The 21,967-nt window shown below is 40.9% G+C and overlaps 1 protein-coding gene across 2 annotated transcripts in view; it reads right to left on the bottom strand.

Moving 5' to 3' along the window:
* SYNE1 (spectrin repeat containing nuclear envelope protein 1) overlaps positions 1 to 21,967 on the bottom strand; it is a 575,530-nt gene that overhangs the window by 154,161 nt on the left and 399,402 nt on the right. For both annotated transcript variants that reach the window (XM_066595961.1, XM_066595958.1), the window contains 8 exons: positions 19,878 to 20,072; positions 14,476 to 14,616; positions 3,922 to 4,089; positions 3,524 to 3,685; positions 3,191 to 3,385; positions 2,718 to 2,891; positions 1,855 to 2,046; positions 1,091 to 1,138 (listed from right to left, as the gene is read on the bottom strand). In XM_066595961.1, the coding sequence (XP_066452058.1) occupies positions 1,091 to 1,138; positions 1,855 to 2,046; positions 2,718 to 2,891; positions 3,191 to 3,385; positions 3,524 to 3,685; positions 3,922 to 4,089; positions 14,476 to 14,616; positions 19,878 to 20,072 (1,275 nt within the window). The remainder of the gene's footprint in view (positions 1 to 1,090; positions 1,139 to 1,854; positions 2,047 to 2,717; positions 2,892 to 3,190; positions 3,386 to 3,523; positions 3,686 to 3,921; positions 4,090 to 14,475; positions 14,617 to 19,877; positions 20,073 to 21,967) is intronic.

The following is a 21,967-nucleotide window of genomic DNA, read 5'->3' on the forward strand; positions in this document are numbered from 1 at the left end:
TGGCTGATCAGGGACCCATAAACCTTCTGTGAGTTCAATCAGAGCTGATTCTGCAAGTTCCTGCTGTAGTATAAACACGTTAATCTCTTCACTTCCTTAACAAGTTTATGTCAGAGCAGATTAAGTGAGTGAAGCAGAAGAGGTCAGTCAATTACTTATTGCTTCGACTGCTTCTTACTGCACACATGGGAGACATAAAATGTATGTATGGCCATTAAAGGAAAGGTGGAGGCAGATTGCAATTTGTAATAAATTGGTCATCTTCATAATGTTGGTAAAAATGTGCTGAGCATGTAAATCCTTTGTGGACCAGGACTATAACTCACTCATGGAATCACTTTATACATTTCATACATGTAATTTTTCAACAGATGTTATACATGTGACATTATTATGAGGAAGGATGGAAGAATACAAATTGACTTTATTAAAGGAACTGTCACATTTCTATGTTAGATGGTCTATTCTCAGGACAGGTCATCAATAGCTGACGGGGGTCCCCAGGATAAGTCATCAATCTTAGAAGCGGAACAAACGATTTAAGGCTTCTACAAATCTACTTGTTTACAGGGATCACTATAACTGCACTATGGCTATGTCTACCATACATAAGCAGCACTATGCTCACTACGTCCTACCCAACAGATACATAACTAGCTGACTATCGTGACTGCCTCAATATCATGAAGATCAGCAGCAGAGTGTGCTGGCCAAAATATTGGACGGAGGTTGACTGAATTATTACAAGGTTCTGCAAAACGTGGATGCGCTTGTTACTTACAGATAAATCTCAGAAACTACTAACACACACAGTACTTTGCACTATAATAATATATGTGATTTAACACAAATCAGAATGGGCACACAAAATTTTGTAGTAAAAGTGATTCACAAAAATGTTTAAAATCAATAATTCAGTTACTGAAATTATTGTTAGGCGATTTGGTAAAAAACCTTATTATTATTTGATTGATGATGTAAATACAATTTAATATGATTTAAGGAAGTGACAGATTGCACAGCACACTCTGAGGAGTTAGAAAGAGCAAACGGCAAGCAATTCCCAAACCAAAAAAACGAGACATATTACATGTTCTGCTTTCTTGTGTGCTTTCATCTCGCCCCATGCTAGCTTAGCCTATAGAACAAACAAGACATGAAAGTGCTGTTAAAGAGATAAATGATGGAGCAGGATTTGCTATGAACATGACCAGCAGCACTGAGCTATTCTATGTACTGTATGTATCATGCTATATGCAGCACTATAGTAGTCACTACTTTCTTCAAGGCTTTTAATATCCCTTCCTGGCCATCCACATTATAACATAGCAACATAAAGCTAGCAGTGATTCCAACAAGGAAATCCTTTGAACCCGGGGAATCCCTAGAACCTGAGTAAGGCTTTCCCAGAAGATAGCAGTAGTAAAAGCTGTCATTTTTATGGTAAACGCAGCCTGTTGATAGATATTTGCCAATGGTACAAGTAATAAATCTGAAGCCTAAAAACTAAATAGCGTAATGCTCCTCTCTTTCTTTGTAGTAATAGGAACATAGATTCCCCGAGAGTGAAAATACACTCAGGGTAATAAAGTTGGGAATTGCTACAATATTGTCTTGCATAATAAAAGTTGAGTTGTTGATAGCTCTGTGTGATTTGATGGGATGTCATAAATGCAAAAACGTTATTCCTATGAATACAAATATGTCTAATATTTACTAATATGATACTTTTCTAAGGATAAAACTCTGGGAGGTGAAGGATGAGACATCAATCCTAAAATAAAGGTTACAGCAGAAAGCTTACCAGATGCAAGGACGCTGTTGAGTAACCATCAATACGAGTGAGAAATTTACCTGAATGCTGATTTGCTTGTCTTGCAGAACCCTTTGCAGCTCTAAGAGACTTCCCTTTAGTGTCCTCAGCTTCATAGCTAACTGCTCAGCTTCTTCCTTGGTGTGGGCCTTTCCTTCCATTAGTAAGTTCTCACTGTGCACAGACAGCTCGGACAGAGCCACCACTTTCTGTTCAATTTCCAACAACATGTTCTGCAGCAGTGAAAACAAAGATTGAAATTCAAACATTTTCTGAAACAAGGATCCCTGGCAACATTGGCACTTGACTGCCAAAGCCCATCTCTGACCGACAAAACCGAACAGAAAGCAAAGTCATTTTTCTACGGAGATACATCAAATATTCACCCTGTATGGAGCCGGAGATTGGAGCGGTTAGAAATATGTTGTGCCTATAGTATGTCTTGCACATTGTTTCACTCCATTATTCTTCCAGTACATCATCTACACACAACACATACTGAACAGCTACAGTCTCCTCTTCTACAAATGAACCATGTGGTAGACTGATAAGCTCTTGGCCTTTAGAGGTTTGTGAATGACTCTCAGCATATCTACATAATCCGCTTTACAGATTAACCTGCATAAACAGATCTGTAATTGGGTATCCTTTCATGAACCACCAAAGTGATCTATAGCTTCCCAAAAAGTTCTGTAACTTCATTACCGAAAAAGCTAGATTCTCAAATTCTTTAGTCATTAAAAAGTACAGGTGTTTTGATATCAATCACATCACACCAGTAATAATTTCAAATGTACTGATGTTTAAATCCATACACACGCATAGGAAAAAGTTCACACTCAAAGCATATTTGTTGTTTATTATTTAGCAGAATGGTCATGAAGAAAATCCACAGTGACTTTACCTGGCAGTCAACAAGCTGAGCTTCCATGTCCATGGGTTCTTCCAATGCACGCAATACATTATTTAAGGTAGCTCTGGCACCTAGCAGCCAATGATCCAGCTCATCTGCCTCCGTGCGGTATCTCTGCAGAGCCTGCTCATGACGCTGTTCTTCAAGCTGTTCATTCAATTTTTCCTAATGATGTAACAACAGGTTTCTATTACTAGGTCATTTATGAAAACATTACTGGAGATCTGTTTTCTCTGGCAGGAAGAATTTGATGTTAACCCAGCACACTCGAAGTTACAAAGACTTAAATAGAACTGATTGAGTATCTAACCCAATACATTTCTGTGGACTCTTCCACGGGGAATCAAACAGAAAACACCGTACTATAACACTGTATGGAAAAATCTATTTGCACATAAGCTATTATGACATCTTTATACATATAGTATGTATGGAGAGGTCACATTTACTATATTTTACATTACCTCTAGTAGCTGGCGCTTTCCAGAAGCTTTCATTCTGATGGTGGCCATCCTCTCCGCCAACACAGTCAGTGTAGATTGCAGAGCTAGCTGATCCGCAGTCTCAGAGTCCAAAGATTCTGAAACTAGTTCATCTGCAAAAGATGCTTGCAACTTACTGATTTCTTCTTGCAACATTAAGATCTCATCCATGAGCGCCTAAAAAAGAACATAAAAACACCTTTCAACTTCATGGACTGAAGTCTTTTTTTCAATCAACTATTTTCATCAAGATACTGTAATTAGTCTTACAAATCATGAGAAATATATTGGACGTGAAATGAGCTCCTGACGCACCTGGTGCTCGGCCATCTGACTTTCAGGAGTTTTGCAGGGTTCTAGACTTTCATTCAGTTTGACTTCAATGGATTCCATTTTGGTAGAAATAGACTGCAGAGAATCTTGGTACCTTTGTTGTCGCTCAAGAGCCTCATATAGAGTACGCTGCTTTTCACTAATCTGATAGAGGAATGCAGACCTTATGTCATTACAAAGCAAATAACATTACTTACTTAGCTGGCTACCAAAGATACCGTAAATGGTAATATTTACACAACTGGTAACAATACTGAAAGTTTGGATCAAGATGTTAAACTTGGAAATGGTGTTTCTAAGTAGAATATAATTTTTGGAATCCCAGTTCATGTAAACATCAACGAGTCATAATGCACAGTTTTTAGATAGTGAAAACCTACCACATTCTTCAAAGTCTCCCAAGAGCGCTGAAGATCATCTAGTTTGGCATTAGCGGCAATCTGTATCCCTGGCTCGTACATTTCTTGAGGTGAAGTGGTGCTTGGTTGGATCTTGGCTGCATCTGTCTGCAACTGTTCAGCAGATAAGGCCTGGTAATAAGCAATGTCCTAAGAGCATGAAGCACAACATAGCACCTTCAACAGATCACATACCACAAGCATGCACGTTAGTTCCTGACCCCATAGCATGTGTGTTATTATAACAGGACGTTAGTATATTTCATATACACATTTTTGTATTTTCCTTAATGCCGCTGTATTCTATTTTTGGTGACCCAAGTATTGCTATCACTTTACAGGGTATAGTTTTTGTTAAAAATGTACCATAAAACACAACAAAAAAGCCTTCTGTGCTTGAATATTGGGATGTTGGGTTTACAGCTATTATTAAAAAAAAAAAAAAAGATATAGATATATATATATATATATATATATATATATATATATATATATATTTATTTAAAAAAGTAAAAAGACTAAAATCCCCATAGCTTATTTGTAGCCTATCAGCATTTTTATGATAGCCTGTCCCTACCACACCAAAGGATGGATACATAAAGCCATAAAAACTGCAGTCATACATTCTGGAACATGTAAGCCGGGCATAAAAAATGTTATACTGTTCCCTTTGAGGTCTGAGGCCTTAAAAAATTGATTGGTATGAAAACAGTACTGCAACTGCAGGCATCTGCCCTCAGCCTAAACCTGTATTTAGGGGACTTCACACAGCATATTTTGGTGCTGATTTTGCCGTGGTACCGCAGCCGATTTTACCCTTTTAATTGAAGGGGTTTTTTTCAGATTCGCATCAAAATACGCACCAATAGTGTTGATTTTGATGTAGTTTTTGGTGCAGATTTTAAGTTTTTGGTGAGGATTTCTGCTGCGGAAAATGTGCACCAACTCCACAATGTGTTCAGATAAACGGCTGCCGAACCCACAGCATTTTATTGCGACTTCGAGCCGGCATTTTTGAACACATGGTACAGCGTTTAACAGCGCTTTTTAACACACCCTATTGTGATAGGTGAGGAGGTGCGTTTAAAAAAAGCAAAAATGCAGAAAAATAAAACAGACAGCGCTTGGGAAGCCGTGCTAATCACAGTAGAAAGCAGTCGGTATGAGAGTGGCCTAAGATTGTATACTGCTGACAGATTCAACGCGGTGGCAGGTAGTGTGATATTGCTTCTAGTAATATTGGGGATGCTGTCACACATTTTAATCATCCCAAGAACATATAATGTATATAAATAATATCTCAAAACAAAAAAATTTTCATGTATAAATACCTACAAGCCATTGACATTGTTTACATGTAAAGGACAGATAATAGCTCAAACGACAGTTTGAGTGACAATTTTGAGTGATCATCTTTGCATAACTCTAAGTAGGTAATTAGCTACCAACTTAAGAGTTAATGCAGGCGGAGCGGGATACCGCTGCGATAGCTCAGAGAACAAAGCAGCTGTTTTGTATATGCAAACAGCTGCATTGTTCTCAGAGCGGTCAGCAGGATACCAGCTGAAAGAATGCTATCAGCACCACCCACTGAAAAAATTAATGTGCGGCACTGATAACAGTCATGGGTGATTTGTAGCTTGCTTGAAATCACCGATGAATGAATAGTGCACGAACCGTGCATGATGGCAGCGTGTTTAGGTGCAATGAAGATGGCGAATTTTGAGTTATAATCGTTGTGTCTAAATGGGCCTTTAAGGCTCTGTTCACACAAAGTTTGCCCACTTTGCTCTACTGTTTATGTTAGAATAGGAAAAAGATCATTTATACTGAAAAAAAATGAACATTGTGATTGCCTAAAATCCGTCCCTTGGTTCTATCAAAGCGCTGCACTTCATGTTCAAACAGACTGAGGTATGACACATGTATGGCATTATCCTCCTTCATTATATTTGGATGGACAAAAAGAAAAAACAACTTTCCAAATAGGATCTGTCAGAATACACATAGAGGAAATATAAATCACACCAGCATTCAGACTTTTCATCTCTCTGTTCTGTTTTTGGAGCAGAGAGACTGAATTAAGACTAAGGATGGCTCCTTTTCCCCCCATTGATTTCAATGTTTGCAGAAAGATAAACTTTTTTGTAGCCATAAATTAGCTGATAAAATGCGTAGGAGAGGAGAGCGCAGAGGGAAACTAAACCCTCAGGCGCAGCGGATTCCGACTGTGAGCCCGGCCAGTGACCCTGCGTACATTATTTTCCTGTATTGCGGATGACTGCGGTGGCTCGCCATCGGTCATGCATAGGATAGTTTTTTTTTAATTTTCAATACTTGTATTTCCCACATCGTTGTTAAGCGATGACGCGGGTACCCGCATCCCATATGCAATGTTAATTGGTATGGGCTTCAGATCGACGGCCGCTATTGACTTCAATGGAGGCCGTCCGCGGCAAAATAGAGCATGCTGTGATTTTTCCTCCGCTCGCAGAAAACAAATTCGTCTCTGTTAATGTAAGTGAAAAAAAGGGATCCTGCACTCAGCATGCAGCATAAACGATGGACGATGAGCTGAACAGCCATCGTTCAGTGTAAATAGCAACCGTATGGAGCGGGATCCACCCGCAATCCCCTTCATACAACTATTTGTTCGGACATATAAATGAATGTACTTGCGAACAGGCTCCTGGAACGGAGTATCTGTATTATGTTCACTAATTTTGTTGCTGGCTGGGAGAGACAGGGATAAAAAACAGTGAACGACCTTTCCTCAGAAATGCAATAGCGTGACACTAGGCAATAAGGGACTACATGTATAAAGAAGGCCTTTTTCATTCATGTTTTTTATTTGGATTTTTTAGGAACTTTTTTTTTTTTTAGAAGATCCTCTGATCCAACAGTCATTTATAGTAGTAGTACAAGGAACAATGACAGCTTAGCGCTATGTTTAGGAGCCTTAAAGGGGTTGTCCCGAGGCAGCAAGTGGGTCTATACACTTCTGCATGGCCATAATAATGCACTTTGTAATGTACATTGTGCATTAATTATGAGCCATACAGAAGTTATAAAAAGTTTTAAACTTACCTGCTCCGTTGCTGGCGTCCTCGTCTCCATGGTGCCGACTAATTTTCGCCCTCCGATGGCCAAATTAGCCGCGCTTGCGCAGTCCGGGTCTTCTCCTCTTCTCTATGGGGCTCCGTGTAGCTCCGTGTAGCTCCGCCCCGTCACGTGCCGATTCCAGCCAATCAGGAGGCTGGAATCGGCAATGGACCGCACAGAAGCCCTGCGGTCCATGAAGACAGAGGATCCCGGCGGCCATCTTCAGCAGGTGAGTATGAAGACGCCGGACCGCCGGGATTCAGGTAAGCGCTGTGCGGGTGGTTTTTTTAACCCCTGCATCGGGGTTGTCTCGCGCCGAACGGGGGGGGGGGTTAAAAAAAAAAAAAAACCGTTTCGGCGCGGGACAACCCCTTTAAGTGTTGCCTCTTATGGTAGGGCTTTCAAGAGGCATTTTCCAGCAGGATAATGCTTAGTGGCACACAACAAGGGTGTCTGGCCGGTCACCAGATATATCGCGAATAGAACATGTATGGAAGCATCTGGGATGTCAATGGACACTGAATGTAGATATACGCGAGAAATAAATTGCAGTATGCTCTATTTCTCGGCGTACCACGCAATGTGAGCCCTTTACTTTTGTATGGGCAGCGTATGCTATGCTGTCCATATGCAATACATTGTATATGGGTGGTGATTTATACGCAACCCCGCTATGGGACAGAGCGGGCAATAAAAAGAACAAAAAGATAGATCCACACTGCGCATGACCGCGTGCGTGAGATACGCAGGCTTGCGCAGTACACTTGATGGCCATATGTGGTCTCTGCCGGCTCTCTGCCCACCCGCAGCGTTTTACCCCAAGCCGGAGGACATGAGTCCTTACTTATATCAACATTACAATCACACACGGAACGTTTTATTTGTCTCTGACAACTCCTTCTAGCAGATAGATCTTTTTTTTTTTAATGAGTGTATATTTGGATTACTTTCATGTGTAATGGGAGTGGTTATGGCAATAAAAAAAAAAATCATACACGTGTATATGTAAGGCTAATTTCACACAGGCAAGTGTGATTTCTGGCCGTGAAACTCGACCCGACATCGCGTCGCCAACATGCGATGTTTTTGCGGATGCGAGGCGTTTTGTGTTCAAAAACGTCTCACATCACTTCAGGGAAGTAGTGTTTCTTTGCTACAGCTAAAAGGATAGCAGAGTGTTACCCATTGTTTTCAATGGGAAGCCTCATATTGTATCACACTCGCACGGTGTGTGATGCTTTGCCGACATCATAGAAAACAATGGGCAATGCAAGCCGTTCTGAAGGAACGCCCAAAGATAGGACATGCCACGATTATTTCCCGTGCCACGTTCAAATGAATGGGGTTCCTACCTGTGTGAGATTTGTGTATCTCATAACGCACAAATTTTGTGCGATTTTCTCGGCCGCGTGAAAGCGGCCTAAGGGATATATAGGAGGCATTTTTTCCGCAGATATATTTCTTGGATCCAATGGGACAGCTTTGTACATAGAAGAATCAAGAGAATCTCCACCCTTCTTAGAGGACTGAGGTTTTCTTTCAGACAACATAACAAGCGTCTGTCTGCAACCATTTAAATACTAATCTGTTTTACTGAAGGCCACTGGTGTAATTAGTTAGTGTTCGCGGCAGAAATGGTCACTGGTTCTTTATTGAACACTTACAAGGCAAGCAAATAGTAAAATTGTTTTGCGTAGCCATAATGCAGCTACATTTTAGGGCCAATATGGCTGCGACATCTGGCAACCTCTATAGTTCTAAATAGTTAAATAGAAAATCATTTTCTGAACAGAATTTCAAATGAAAAATGTACTGTACAAATCTATAGCCCGCTAGATGTTGCTGAACTGCAAGTCTGTGAAGTTTGGGTTAGTCTACATTCACATTAGCGGTTTTTTTTTTTTAACTGATCCAGTTTAGTTAAAAATGGAAATCAGAAAACGAAAGTGAAAAGGAAAGTATCTGTAAAACTTTCCGCTTACATCTGTTTTCAGCATTTAAAACAAGGTAGCTGGTCTCCAAGGAATGTGGCTCAGGGGTTATTGATGTGCCTCACTAATGCTGGGGTCCTAGGTTCAAATCTGATCAAGGACAACATCAACTTTGAAAAACTCCATAAAGCTGTCAGATGTGAACCTATTAATCCAGTGCTGGAAGGCAGCAGTGCGAACAACTGAGCCACCACACCTTGTAATACTTTGGTTCTAGGTTCATGTCTGACTATGGACAACATCTGCATGAGGTTTGTTTGTTCTCTTTGTGTTTATTCTTCTTGCTCTTCTACTTCTCTGACAATGAAAGAACAAGCCTGGTGGCTTGATTGTTAGCACTGCTGCCTTGCAGTGCTGGAGTTGTAGGTTGAGATCTGACTTAGGGCTATTTCACATGGATGAGAATCTCACATGAATTTTGTGCGTTGCAAGCCTTATAAATCTCGCATGAATATGAACTCTTTTGAATGGACTAATTCACGAGTGATTTTTTTTTTCATTCGCTGCAATACTGTGAAAATAAAACTATCTTGGATGCTTACAAGATGATAATAGTGAATTGGTTAAGAAGGATGTTGAGAAGGCCGAACTTTTAAATTCCTATTTTCTATCGGTTTTCTCTCAGAAAGTAGATGTAAATCAACTTATCTTCCCTGCGCTACTGGGGGGATAAAAGAATGCAGGCTATCTATAAGCAGAGAGATGTTAAGGGAACACTTAGCTAACTTAAATGAATTCAAGTCTCAAGGTCCAGATGAATTGCATCCTAGGATACTAAAGGAAGCAGCAGAGGCATTGCCCTTAGCAAATACCTGCCTGCTTGGGAGCAAAGATTTGGCTGCCGGCACGGGTGACAGGTGAGTTGCGGCAGTCAGCAGGGGGGAGTGGGGGGGGGGGGAGAGAGAGATCCTACCTCTGTTCCTCCCCACTCTTCCCCGCAGCTCCCCGCCCGCCGCTGGCAGCCGAATCTTTGCTCCCAAGCAGGCAGGTACTCGCTAAGGGCAATGCTCGATCTAGCAATTGCCCTCAGCGAGTATGCTCGCTCATCTCTAATCGCTAATACTAGGGAAGAGAGTATTCAAAAAGATCTAGAAAAGTGTGAACAGTGGGTGGCAACTAACAGAATAGTATTTAACAAGGATAAATGCAAAGTCCTACATCGGGGCAAGAAAAAAAAAAAAACATACAGAATGGGAGGAACTGGGCAAAGCAGCAGCACATGTGAAAAAGACTTGGGTATACTAATAGATCATAGACTGAACATGAGTCAACAATGTGATGCAGCAGCCAAAAAGGCAAACACAGTTCTGGGATGTATTAAAAGAAGCATAAGGTCTAGATCACGTGAGGTAATTATTCCATCTCTACTCTTCCTTAATCAGACCTCATCTGGAATTCTGTGTCCAGTTCTTGGCACCCCACTTTAAAAAAGATATAGACAAACTGGAGCAAATTCAGAGAAAAGTTACCAAGATGGTGAGTGGTCTGCAAATCATGTCCTATGAGGAACGGTTAAAGGATCTGGGAATGTTTAGCTTGCAAAAAAGAAGACTGAGAGGAGACTTAATAGCTGTCTACAAATATCTGAAAGGTTGTCACAGTGCAGAGGGATCAGCCCTATTCTCATTTGCACAAGGAAAGACTAGAAGCAATAGGGTGAAACTGAAAGGGAGGAGACACAAATTAGATATTAGAAAAAACTTTCTGACATTGAAGTGCGATCAATGAGTGGAACACATCACCATGGGAGGTGGTGAGTTCTCCTTCAATGGAAGTGTTCAAACAAAGGCTGGACAAATATCTGTCTGGGATGATTTAGTGAATCCTGCACTGAGCGGGTGTTGGATCAGATGACCCTGGAGGTCCCTTCCAACTCTACTATTCTATGATATCAGCATGTTCTATCTTTCGGTGTTCCTGCGGAACGTGTCGCCCATTGTTTTAAATTTGACCTTTAAAACATTGTATTGAAATCAATGGGAAGCACTTGCGATCCTCTGACATGCCTGAAACATGCGCCTGAGGATCGCAATTTCACAGAAGCGATGCATGGCGTTTGAGTGAAAAACTCACTTGCCCGTACAAATGTAGCTTAAGGCCCCTTTTACACGAGCGTCAGTTTAGCCCCTTAGTGACCAAGGCGGTTTGTGCCTTAATGACCATTTAATTTTAAAGACAGTTTTTTTTTCTATAGCGCACATGAAAATGAGGATTTGCACCTCAAAATGGATACTCCTGTTTGTCCTACGTTCAGAAACATACCCATTGTGGCCCTAATATTATGTCTGTATGCGCAACAGGGCCCAAACCAAAAGAAGTAGAATTGACTTCGCTGGAGTTTAAATATAACCCACATAAGGAAGTTGATCTGGTATAGACAAACCCAGTATTAAGCAGAAGTGGAACAGCAACATACCAGTCCTGTAAAGCATACACTGGAATTATACACACGGGACTTGAGTGAAATCAGTGGCTAGGGGCGAAGAGAGGGGCGGGAGCTCAGTGCCCTGCTCCCGTCCCATCCCGCCTCCTCCCCCTGCAGAGAGGGACAGCGTATATCGGCCGGGCGTGAAAACCTGGCCAATATGCGCACGTCTGAATAAGTCATTAGAGTTAGGGTGGTGATAGTATGTGTTTGTCTGTTGATCTTTGTTGTGTTTCTTTTGTGTATGCTTTTAGGTAACCCTTGAAGCCTTAGCCTTTAATTGAATCAATAAAAGTTATATTTTAGGAATCTGCCCTGTGAATAGCAGTTTTTCAATGAATCTAAGCAAATCAGAAGAAAAAAAATATGATTTTCATTTTTTTTTAGCAATTGTGTCATTTTAAAAACTGTTTTTTTATACAGCATACACATGATTGAAGACTTTCACCTAAAAAATGGATAGCAATGTGTGTTCTGTATTCAGAGACATACCCATTGTAGCCCAAATCTGCTTAATGGACACATGGCTAGACCTGCAATGAAGGGAATACTCTTTGGCTTTCAGGGCACAACTGAATAAATGTCAGGCCCCATTGCTCACTTGTAGAGCCATCAAGGAACCAAAATGATAGAAGGCCCCCCTACAAGTGACTCCATATTTAAATCTAGACCTCTTAGCCCATTTATCTAGTTGTGCACTGTGCATTCTGACAGCCCAGTTTATTTGCAAAACTTTTTATAAAGCATGTGAAAAATAATAAAATTAATTTTTTTATATAAATTGTCCCTTTCATGACAGTTTTCTTTGTTTCAAACAGGAAAAACTGGGAAGAGTCACCCAACTTGTATAGCACTAGTTCTTCTGTGTTCAGCAATACCCTCAGTGTGGCCCTTATCTACTTACAGGACACATGGCTAGGCCTATAATGGAGGGAACACCAATTGGATTTCAGGGCACAACTGAATAAATTCCAGGCCCAATTGCTCACTTCTGCAGAAAAAAAAACTGACTCCCTAAAAAGAATCCCCTCCCCTTTTTTGGCCTAGTTGGGATGGGCACATGGGGCAATAAAAATGGATATCGCTCCTCCTCCCATGCTTGCTGTAAGTTCAACACTTTTTTGGGGGGTCTTTCTTGATATCAGTGGCCGCGATGGGGTGTAAAAGGTTGTGCTCTATGAGGCTGTGGTGGTCTCACACAGAAGGCATTCAACAAGCTGCTCCTGGAACTGCAGGAAGGCGAGCGTTCCCGGTGACATTTTGTAAATTACATAGGCATTACAGTTAGCGATCTGAATAATGCTGGGCTCACACGGCCGTATGTGGAATCCGCTTGCGGAGACCCACAGCGGATCCCAGATGTGAGCCTGGCCTGTGTCGCCCCCATAATGTACTGTGCATAACTGTGTACTTGTTTGTTTATATTTCCCGTGCCGTCGCTTAGCGATGACACAAGTACCTGCAGCTCGTACACAATGTATTTACATATGGGCTGCGGATATATCCGCATCCATAGGGCACAATGGGCTCTATGTCACAGATATACACGGTAAAATAGAAGATGCTGAGTTCTTTTTTCTGCGAGTAGATCACGTAATTCTGACGCACTAATGTGAGCGAAATTGTGTAATCCAATGCATTTGATTGATCCGCATATTACCGCGAATCAAATGCATGGGGAATAGGCAATTCCTATCCGGTTGTGTGAGATCGGCCTAAGGTAGATTGCTTTTTATACTATTTGAAAATGGCAATCGTGTGACCAGGGACCGCTCAATGAGGCCTCCGGTCACTGCTCCAGACTCTCGACTACATTTGGTAGCTCGGTAGCAAGGAGATATTACATTTTCCGGGCCCTCCCCAGCTTCTGAACATGTGTTCAATATTTTGCCGGCAGATGCATGCGCAGAAGTAGGGGAAGGTCCGTGGAGGATGATTGCATCGGGGTTCAAATGTGTAGGCCTCCCTTAAGACATTTCATCTCCCCTCACCAATTGCATCGATGATTAAACTTCAACGTTTTCTTTAAAACTTTCCATTGAATAACAACGATCACGTGACTGGGGACCACTTACCGCGGCCCTCGGTCACTGCTCCAGGTTCGTAGCCCATAGAAAACCATAGGTTCTTTCAAACATGATTCTTTGACGTGCCTACTCTGTGTCAAAATGACATTTGTGTGAAAGAGGCCTAAAGGTGATGGTTGTATAGATTTTTTTAAAGTTGATGATGCCCTTGATGAGATTTGCACCTAGTATTCCAGCATTGCAAGGCAAAAGTGCTAACCACTGAGCTACATGCATTGAACCACCACTGTCTTCTGCCTCCCACTGAGTACAATGCATTATTTCCGAAACTGGAGATAAAAGTGCAGCAGTCTGCACTTTTGATCCAGTGTAAAGATGGAATGGAGTTGGAAAATTCTGAAACACATTGAAAGACCTTCTGCTTCAATGTAATTTTATGGGCTTGAAAACAGAAACATTTGCAAAAAAAAAAGCTAATGTGAAAAGGCCCTTATAAAGTTATTATACCACATAAAACAGCTAATATGTGACCATGCAAAACACGCAAAAATACAAGAAAAACAGTAAGACACAACATATCTCCCAGACAAGTGCAGCACCAGATTTTCTGGATCACATAAACACACAACTTAGTTTAGAGAACAGAAATACCATTAAGCATCAGACAGTTATAGTGTAATAGTAGGAGGCAAAATGCAAAAGACGTAGCATATTTGAACCCGCATGCATGTGTAGGGCGGCCACTACAGTGCCATGAGTATGTATGAAGGTGCCTTAAACCTAGAGGAGTGGATATTCCTCTAACATAAGATACTATAATGACTTTACAAAAGAGGGTTTGTCTGGGAAACAGGATATTTACACGTGCAAAAAAACACAACTTGAGAAAGTTCAAATATACATGACACTGAATTGAATGAAGCGTCCCACGTGGGTCCAGAGACGCTAGCACTGCACTTGCTGGCATCAGGTAAATATAGCATAGTGATACCTGGTTGACAGAAGCATCGGTATGAGCCACAGGTGAAGGTGACCGACAGGCTGGCGGAGAGGAGATCTCACTGTTGGTACCCTCCTCCCCTGATTCCTCAGTGACAGGAGACAGAAGAGTGTGGCAGCGACCGGCGGTCATCTGTCACAGGAGAACACCGGAAGAACGAAACCCAGAGGACAGCAAGCAGAGCCAAGAGAAAGCAGAGATTGGACACAAAATCACAAACATAAAATGACAAGTAGTTTATGTACATAGAGGGATACACAAGTAGGGTATCAATCACCTGCAGCCTGCGTGCAGGAAACTATATGCAACTACCGAAGGAGCAGGGCAAAACTTGTCATTGAACTACTTTTTTTTGGGCACCATCAGCAATGTGACTTAATTTTATGCTCAGCGGGTTACCTCTTGCATTTCTATGAAATACCACAAATTGTGATAACATGATAAGAAGACAAACTCATCTCTGCTGATGCACATCATTAAAAGGATGTGACACATTTATGGGACATGGATGAAATATGCCATAAACTGGAAGAGGTTTGACCTCTAGGATCTTAAGTGACCTTGAGAACTTAAATCCCCTTTCCGTCTCTATTAATGTCTATGGGATATACTGTATCAGCCAAGTGAGGGCGCTATTGATTGGCCATAGATTCCTCTACTAAAAAACTAATCTTTAAAGGAGTTTTCCAGGACTAAGATATTGAAGACCTATCCGTAGGATAGGATATCAGATCAGTGGGGATCCAATGCTTGGGACCCAACCGATCAACTGTAACTTGGGTAAATGTTGCAACCACTTCAATGCATACCAGGCACAGTGCTGTACATTTCACAGTGGCTGTGTCTGGTATAACATCTCAATTCCATTCACCTGAAAGGGGCTGAGCTATTCAGGCCATGTGACTGATGAACAACACCTCAAAGCCTGGAAAAGAGGACGCAGCCTCTCTATAAGCAGCGGGGCCCCACCAATTGGCTATTGATCACCTATCCTGAGGTTAGATCATCAATATCTTAGTTCTAGAAAATCCTTTTTGGCCGGTTTCAGACGAGCATATTTTATCTTTGTGCTTGCCTCATATTTTGGGGACCATATAATACTGAGCTAATATAAATATATGCATCTATTCACATGGCTGTTTTTTTTAAAATACAATATACTATTTTTTGTGCTTTTGCCTTTGTATTGTTATTATTTTCTATTGAGCAGATACGAAATCAGTATGTGTCTATTTTCTAGTATGTGCCCAGTAGAAAATAGAAACAACACAGAGGCAAAAACTGATCAAATACTGATGATATAGAGTTGTAATGCCATCTGGCAACATGTCCGTAATATGGATCTATATTAAAGGGAAAAGAGTGTGGAGAAATACTGGTGTGAAGGCGCAACACTCTAAGCTAGTAGAAGATTAAGGTCCAAGATGCGATAGTGAAAGCACTACTTTCTTATTATTTAATAAAATAACTTCACTAGCTGGTTTTTAATTTTGCTAAATAATAAGAAAGTATTGCTTTCACTATTGCATCTTGGACCTTAATCTTCTACTAGCTTAGAGTGTTGTGCCTTCATTCACACCAGTATTTTTCCACACTCTTTTTGCTATACTCACCCCCACCTTGGTGGAGCGTTATCTGGTTGGCAGCACCTCCATCATTTAAAACACTTGTTACTCCAGAACTATTTCACCGCTGTCAGTGGGTCTTACTCCACCCTCCTTTTTCATCTTTGTTACTCACTATATTAAAGGGAACCTGTCACGCACCATAAACTCCTGTGACAAGGAGCCGGGTAATGTATTCTGTTTACTCACCAGCTCTCTGGTTCCTCTGATGCCCACTAACGAGAATCTTACCGGCACTGCAAATCCAACTCTTGTCAAAGTACTGTGTGCACACTCTTACATATACTTGTATGGGAGAGGGCTTGCATGGCACTATGAAAAGAGTCTGAGTCCATGTGGAATCCACCTGTAAAACTGCTGAAATCTGCAGCTATTCTGCACTTAGAAACGTGTCAGAATTCCACATGTGGATTTTGCCTATTAACAGGGCTAAATCGGTGTGCAAACACCACAAGGACAGCTATGGATTGCTGTGTGGTTTTACAGGCAGAATCTGCAAGGAACATTTTGTGGCAGATTCTGCCATGTGAACACAGCCTAAAACATCACTAGTGTATAGCGCCCCCTCACTGTATATCACTGGCATAACTATCACTTTTCTAATACTTTTACCTAGCCTAATATTGTTCTCACATTAAAACTAATAAATTCTGCCTGTGTTAAATAAGTTTCCCAAATTCCCTATTTGGTGTCTATTGATCTGGGACACAGAAGCTGCAGGGCAAAATGCTTATTTGTGTCTGAACCAGCCATTTGACAACAGTTACATAATGGACATTATGTAAGGTAACTGTCCTGGAGAAGCTCTTTAAGCACGTCACCAGTTCATGCTTGATGCAGTGTAGTTCTCAATCTGTTAATTCCATCTATGGGGTTCATGTGTAAAACTAGTGCAACCTAAAAAGGCACACTTATCACCTTTGAGCCCAATAAACTACGTTATAAGGCTCAAGTTTTGGGAGCTGTGTTTTATACTCACCGGGCGTCCCCAAGAAGTTGGCATGCGCTAGCAGTTTGACTCTGTGTGCACATCTTCTATTCCTCTCTATGGGAGGTTCACAGGGAGAAAGAGTCAAGCTGTTGGCATGCACAGTGCTGAAATGGGGCATCCAGTGAGTATGAAACACCGCTCTCTGCACTCCCTGCTCCCTCACCTTTGAGCCTCATAATGTAGTTTATGGGGCTTTAAGCTGATGACAGGTTCCCTTTAAATTGTGTTGCAGAGATGGATAAATGAGAAGTCTAGGATGAACTTGCATGTATACACAGCCCTGTTAGGTAAAGCAGAATTCTTGTAAGCAATCATTTGGGAGTGATTGCCGTATATCACTGTGTTAAAGGATTGTACCTGAATGTTAACATTGCGGAACATTTATAAGACAAATCATTTACTTTTTTGCGAATATAATATGCAATTTTTCATGGTGATGAGTGACTTAGATAAGAAAGGGAATCTTTAACTCTGTTAATGAAGGCTGTTACCTACAGTTAGAGGGCTATTACTATTTAGCGGTCAGAAAAATAAACTGAACTCCTGGAATCAATATCTGTAATAATGAGCCCCTCAAATATCATGTGCCATATGTGATAGAGAGGCCAATGATCCCCATGCAATGTATCTAGCCCCCTATACTACTTGATCAACTAAAGTGTGGATTCCTCCAAAAACAGGTGTTTCCAGTCAATATTTAATATTTTTGCGGTGATGTTCTTTTAGTTATTTATCATGACATATAAACTTATTTAATCCACTACAGCAGTATGTACCCCCCAAAATAAGACAGGGTCTTATATTAACTTTTCCCCCAAAAGATTTTACTTTTTTACATGACTGCCCGGACACTATTTACATTGACTTTTTTATTAACTGTAACTAAAGCTTAATTTTGGAGTGCAGCTTAAAGTTCAAACATCCTCAAAAATCCAGAAAAATCATTCTGCAGCCTCAAAAATCCAGAAAAATCATGCCAGGGCTTATTTTCAGGGCAGGTCTTATTTTCAAGGAAACAGGGTAATAACAGAATATACAGCAATACAATGCTTTACACATTCATATATGTGTAATAAACTACATTTATAGACAACACATGACAGTCTGAATACTGCATCAGTTGGTGAATGTAAAGTTAAAGGGGTTGTGCAGTTGTAAACAATGGATGGTCTATCCTTACGACAGGCCATCAATAGCAGATCAATGTGGGTCTGCCATCCGGGAGCCCCTCTACAGTGACCAGGTTTTATATTACACCCATTCACTTCAATGTGAACTTTGCCTGTAATTCCAATCCCGGCCACTGCAGTGGGAATGGCGCAATCTGCTTCCTGCAGAAATTAGCTCAGTACACAAGCCCACTTGCTTGGTGAGCAGCTGATCCATAGGGGTCTCAAGCAGTAGACCCCCCACGGATACACTCTTGATGGCCTGTCCGGCAAATAGGCCATCAATAATTTACAACTGGAAACCCTTTTAAGAATAAGAGACTAAAAAAAAAAAACAATAAAGGAGACATCTCGTGAGGCTTGTGTACTTCAAAAAGCATAGAAAAACAAATAAAACGAATCTGTATCTGAATGATAGATGCTGCACACATAAAGGAAATGTGTATTTTTGTTTTTACATAAATTATCTGGATAAATGATTTTCATTTTGCTAAAATATTAACTAAAACAATTTATTTCATAGTATAAAATATACGAGCAGCGGGTATATTCTAATAAATATATATTGGTATTGGTATATTATAGTGAATGTACATGTGCAGCGGGTATGTTATCATGAATGTACATGCGCAGCGGGTATATTATCATAAATGTACATGAGCAGTGGGTATATTATAATAATATATTAGTATCGGGTATATTATAGTGCATGTACATGTGCAGCGGGTATATTATCATAAATGTACATGAGCAGTGGGTATATTATCATAAATAAATATATATGAGCAGCAGGTATATCATCATAAATATATATGAGGAGTGGGTATATTATTATGAATGTACATGAGCAGCGGGTATATTATAATAATATATTGGTATCGGGTATATTATAGTGAATGTACATGTGCAGCGGGTATATTATCATGAATGTACATGAGCAGCGGGTATATTATAGTGAATGTACATGTGCAGCGGGTATATTATCATAAATATATATGAGGAGTGGGTATATTATCATGAATGTACATGAGCAGCGAGTATATTATAATAATATATTGGTATTGGGTATATTATAGTGAATGTACATGTGCAGCGGGTATATTATCATAAATGTACATGAGCAGCGGATATATTAGAATAATATATTGGTGTCGGGTATATTATAGTGAATGTACATGTGCAGTGGGTATATTATCAAAAAAATATACATGAGCAGCGGGTATATTATAATAATATATTGGTATCGGGTATATTATAGTGAATGTACATGTGCAGTGGGTACATTATCATAAATATATATGAGCGGTAGGTATATTAACATAAATATACATGAGCAGCGGGTATATTATAATAATATATTGGTAGCGGGTATATTATCATGAATGTACATGAGCAGCGGGTATGTTATAAATATATGAGCAGCGGGTATATTATCATTAATGCACGCGGGCAGCAGTAAATTCTGCAGGAATCCGTGGTTCAGTAGGGACCCAGCAGCTGCCATCAGATGCACAGGAAGGCAGAGAGGCTGGGGCTTTGTTCTCCGGCTTGCTGGTTTGCATGAAGCGCAGCTGATATGAAAGCAGATAAGACAAGCACAGGCCTTACCATAACAACAGACGGGTGAGCGGAGTGTGCAGGGAGGAGTTCAGCATCCAGTTCCTCCATTCCCTCTGTCAGTCCCTCCACCTCAGTGACCGTCAGCAGCATTGTGGCATGCTTGGCTTTCATGGTTAACATTTTGCACTTGGAATTCAGCGATGCTATCTGCTCCTGATAGCCTTTGATCTTCTTCGCCAGCTCCTGCGAACACATTTTAATTCAGTAGGCTTGCTAAGACAGAAGAAGAGCCATGAAGGAAATCAGCCTTGCATTGTACTGTGTTTCAGGCTTGCATATAGGCTGGGAGCGCCTGGCCAATAAAATCCCAGCTCACAAGCCCTGTATCATCTACCAGCACTGGCTGCAAGGGAGGATGTTGACTGTGAAACGCATCTCACAATACAGGCAAACAACAAGGAAATGGCACCGCAAGGGGGGCTGGCACCACTCGCTGCACGCATACAAGTCACACTTAATGCTGCCGCCTATAAGCTGCTCCCCCCAGATGGCTCATGTCTCCAGCTCTGTAATGAGGTCATGTGGTGACTGCAACTACAAAAAATGTGACCGTCCGCTTTTAGCCAAGATTAAAACAATGAGAGTAGAAATGAAAAACAAAAGGCGGCAATGAGGTTAAAATGACAAGCGCTCTCCTCCATAGCTCAGCTAAGTATTAACCTCATCAGTGCCGTCCAAAGAAAAGGTTTTTTTATTGTTATTAGATTAAATATGTTGTTTTATATATTTTAAACCAAGATAGTTGAATTTAAAAACAACATAAAAAGCATGTAAAAGTGAAAAAAGTCCTTTAACCGTCATATATTTACTTAAGGAGAGCCGATCACCACTGGTTCTGCTATGGGCAATGCTAGGGAGAATATAGAAAACCTTCCTGCCTGCAGAAGCCCCATTCTACCTGTCATATTCCTAATGGAATAAAAAATATTTAAAAAGCAATCATAAATTTCTCTTAGTAATTCGAAGTTTCATGCATGGATTTTGTCCATTCAAAGTGCCAAATCCATGATAAAATATGCGGCTCAGCAGTGGATTTCACCTGCAGTTTTTGAGGTGAAATCCACATTGAAAAATCCGCAGCAGATTCCACTGGAATTTCTGCAGACGGAAACATTTTTTAAAAAAAGCTTAAATACAAAAATGTTTAGAATTCTGGGTTGGATTTAAAGTGAAATTAAACTGTTTTCAAACTTCTGATGTGCCATAGTGGATATCTCAGAAGCTTTGATCGGTGGGGCCGGGTGCTGTGAACACAAACGAACAGGCAGAAGCGCTCAGCCGAGCCCTGTGCCCCTTTACCGATTTCCGTCACTGCTCTGAGCGGTGCATGGGCTCCATAAAATAAGCTGCTTGCATTGACAGCTGAGAGGACACAGAGCGCAGATAAGCGCTTCGGTCCATTCATTTTAGCGATCCTTGGAAGTCTCGGCACCCAGACCCCATCAATTACAAGTTCTGACATGTTACTATGACCAGTCAGAAATCTGTAAAAATTTGAATTAACTTTTAAGGATAAAATATTTCATGGGGTAATATTTCATTATTATGCTTCATTGTTTTTTATATCACTGACAAATTTCATGCATTATACTATAATCTACAATAAACATCAAACCCTAAAAATCTCCAACTCTCGGGGTGCATAACTTTCAAGAAACCCACTGGCATTTTACAACTTTCCAAATAATTTTGAATTGTATGATATAGTATTGTAAAGTCCGTATCAAGATCTGAGTCCCATTGTATAGTTTACATGACATAGCCTTGCTTGTACTGTGCCAAGTTACAGCCTGTGTTGTATATGTATTCACACCTCTTGAAGGGGTTGTCCCGCGCCGAAACGGGTTTTTTTTTTTTCAACCCCCCCCCCCCGGTCGGCGCGAGACAACCCCGATGCAGGGACCTAAAGAAAGCTTACCGGAGCGCTTACCTGAATCCCCGCGCTCCGGTGACTTCTATACTTACTGGTGAAGATGGCCGCCGGGATCCTCTTCCTCCGTGGACCGCAGCTCTTCTGTGCGGTCCATTGCCGATTCCAGCCTCCTGATTGGCTGGAATCGGCACGTGACGGGGCGGAG

This window comes from Eleutherodactylus coqui, chromosome 3 (assembly GCF_035609145.1).
Source record: "Eleutherodactylus coqui strain aEleCoq1 chromosome 3, aEleCoq1.hap1, whole genome shotgun sequence".
In the NCBI taxonomy this organism is placed as follows: Eukaryota; Metazoa; Chordata; class Amphibia; order Anura; family Eleutherodactylidae; genus Eleutherodactylus; species Eleutherodactylus coqui.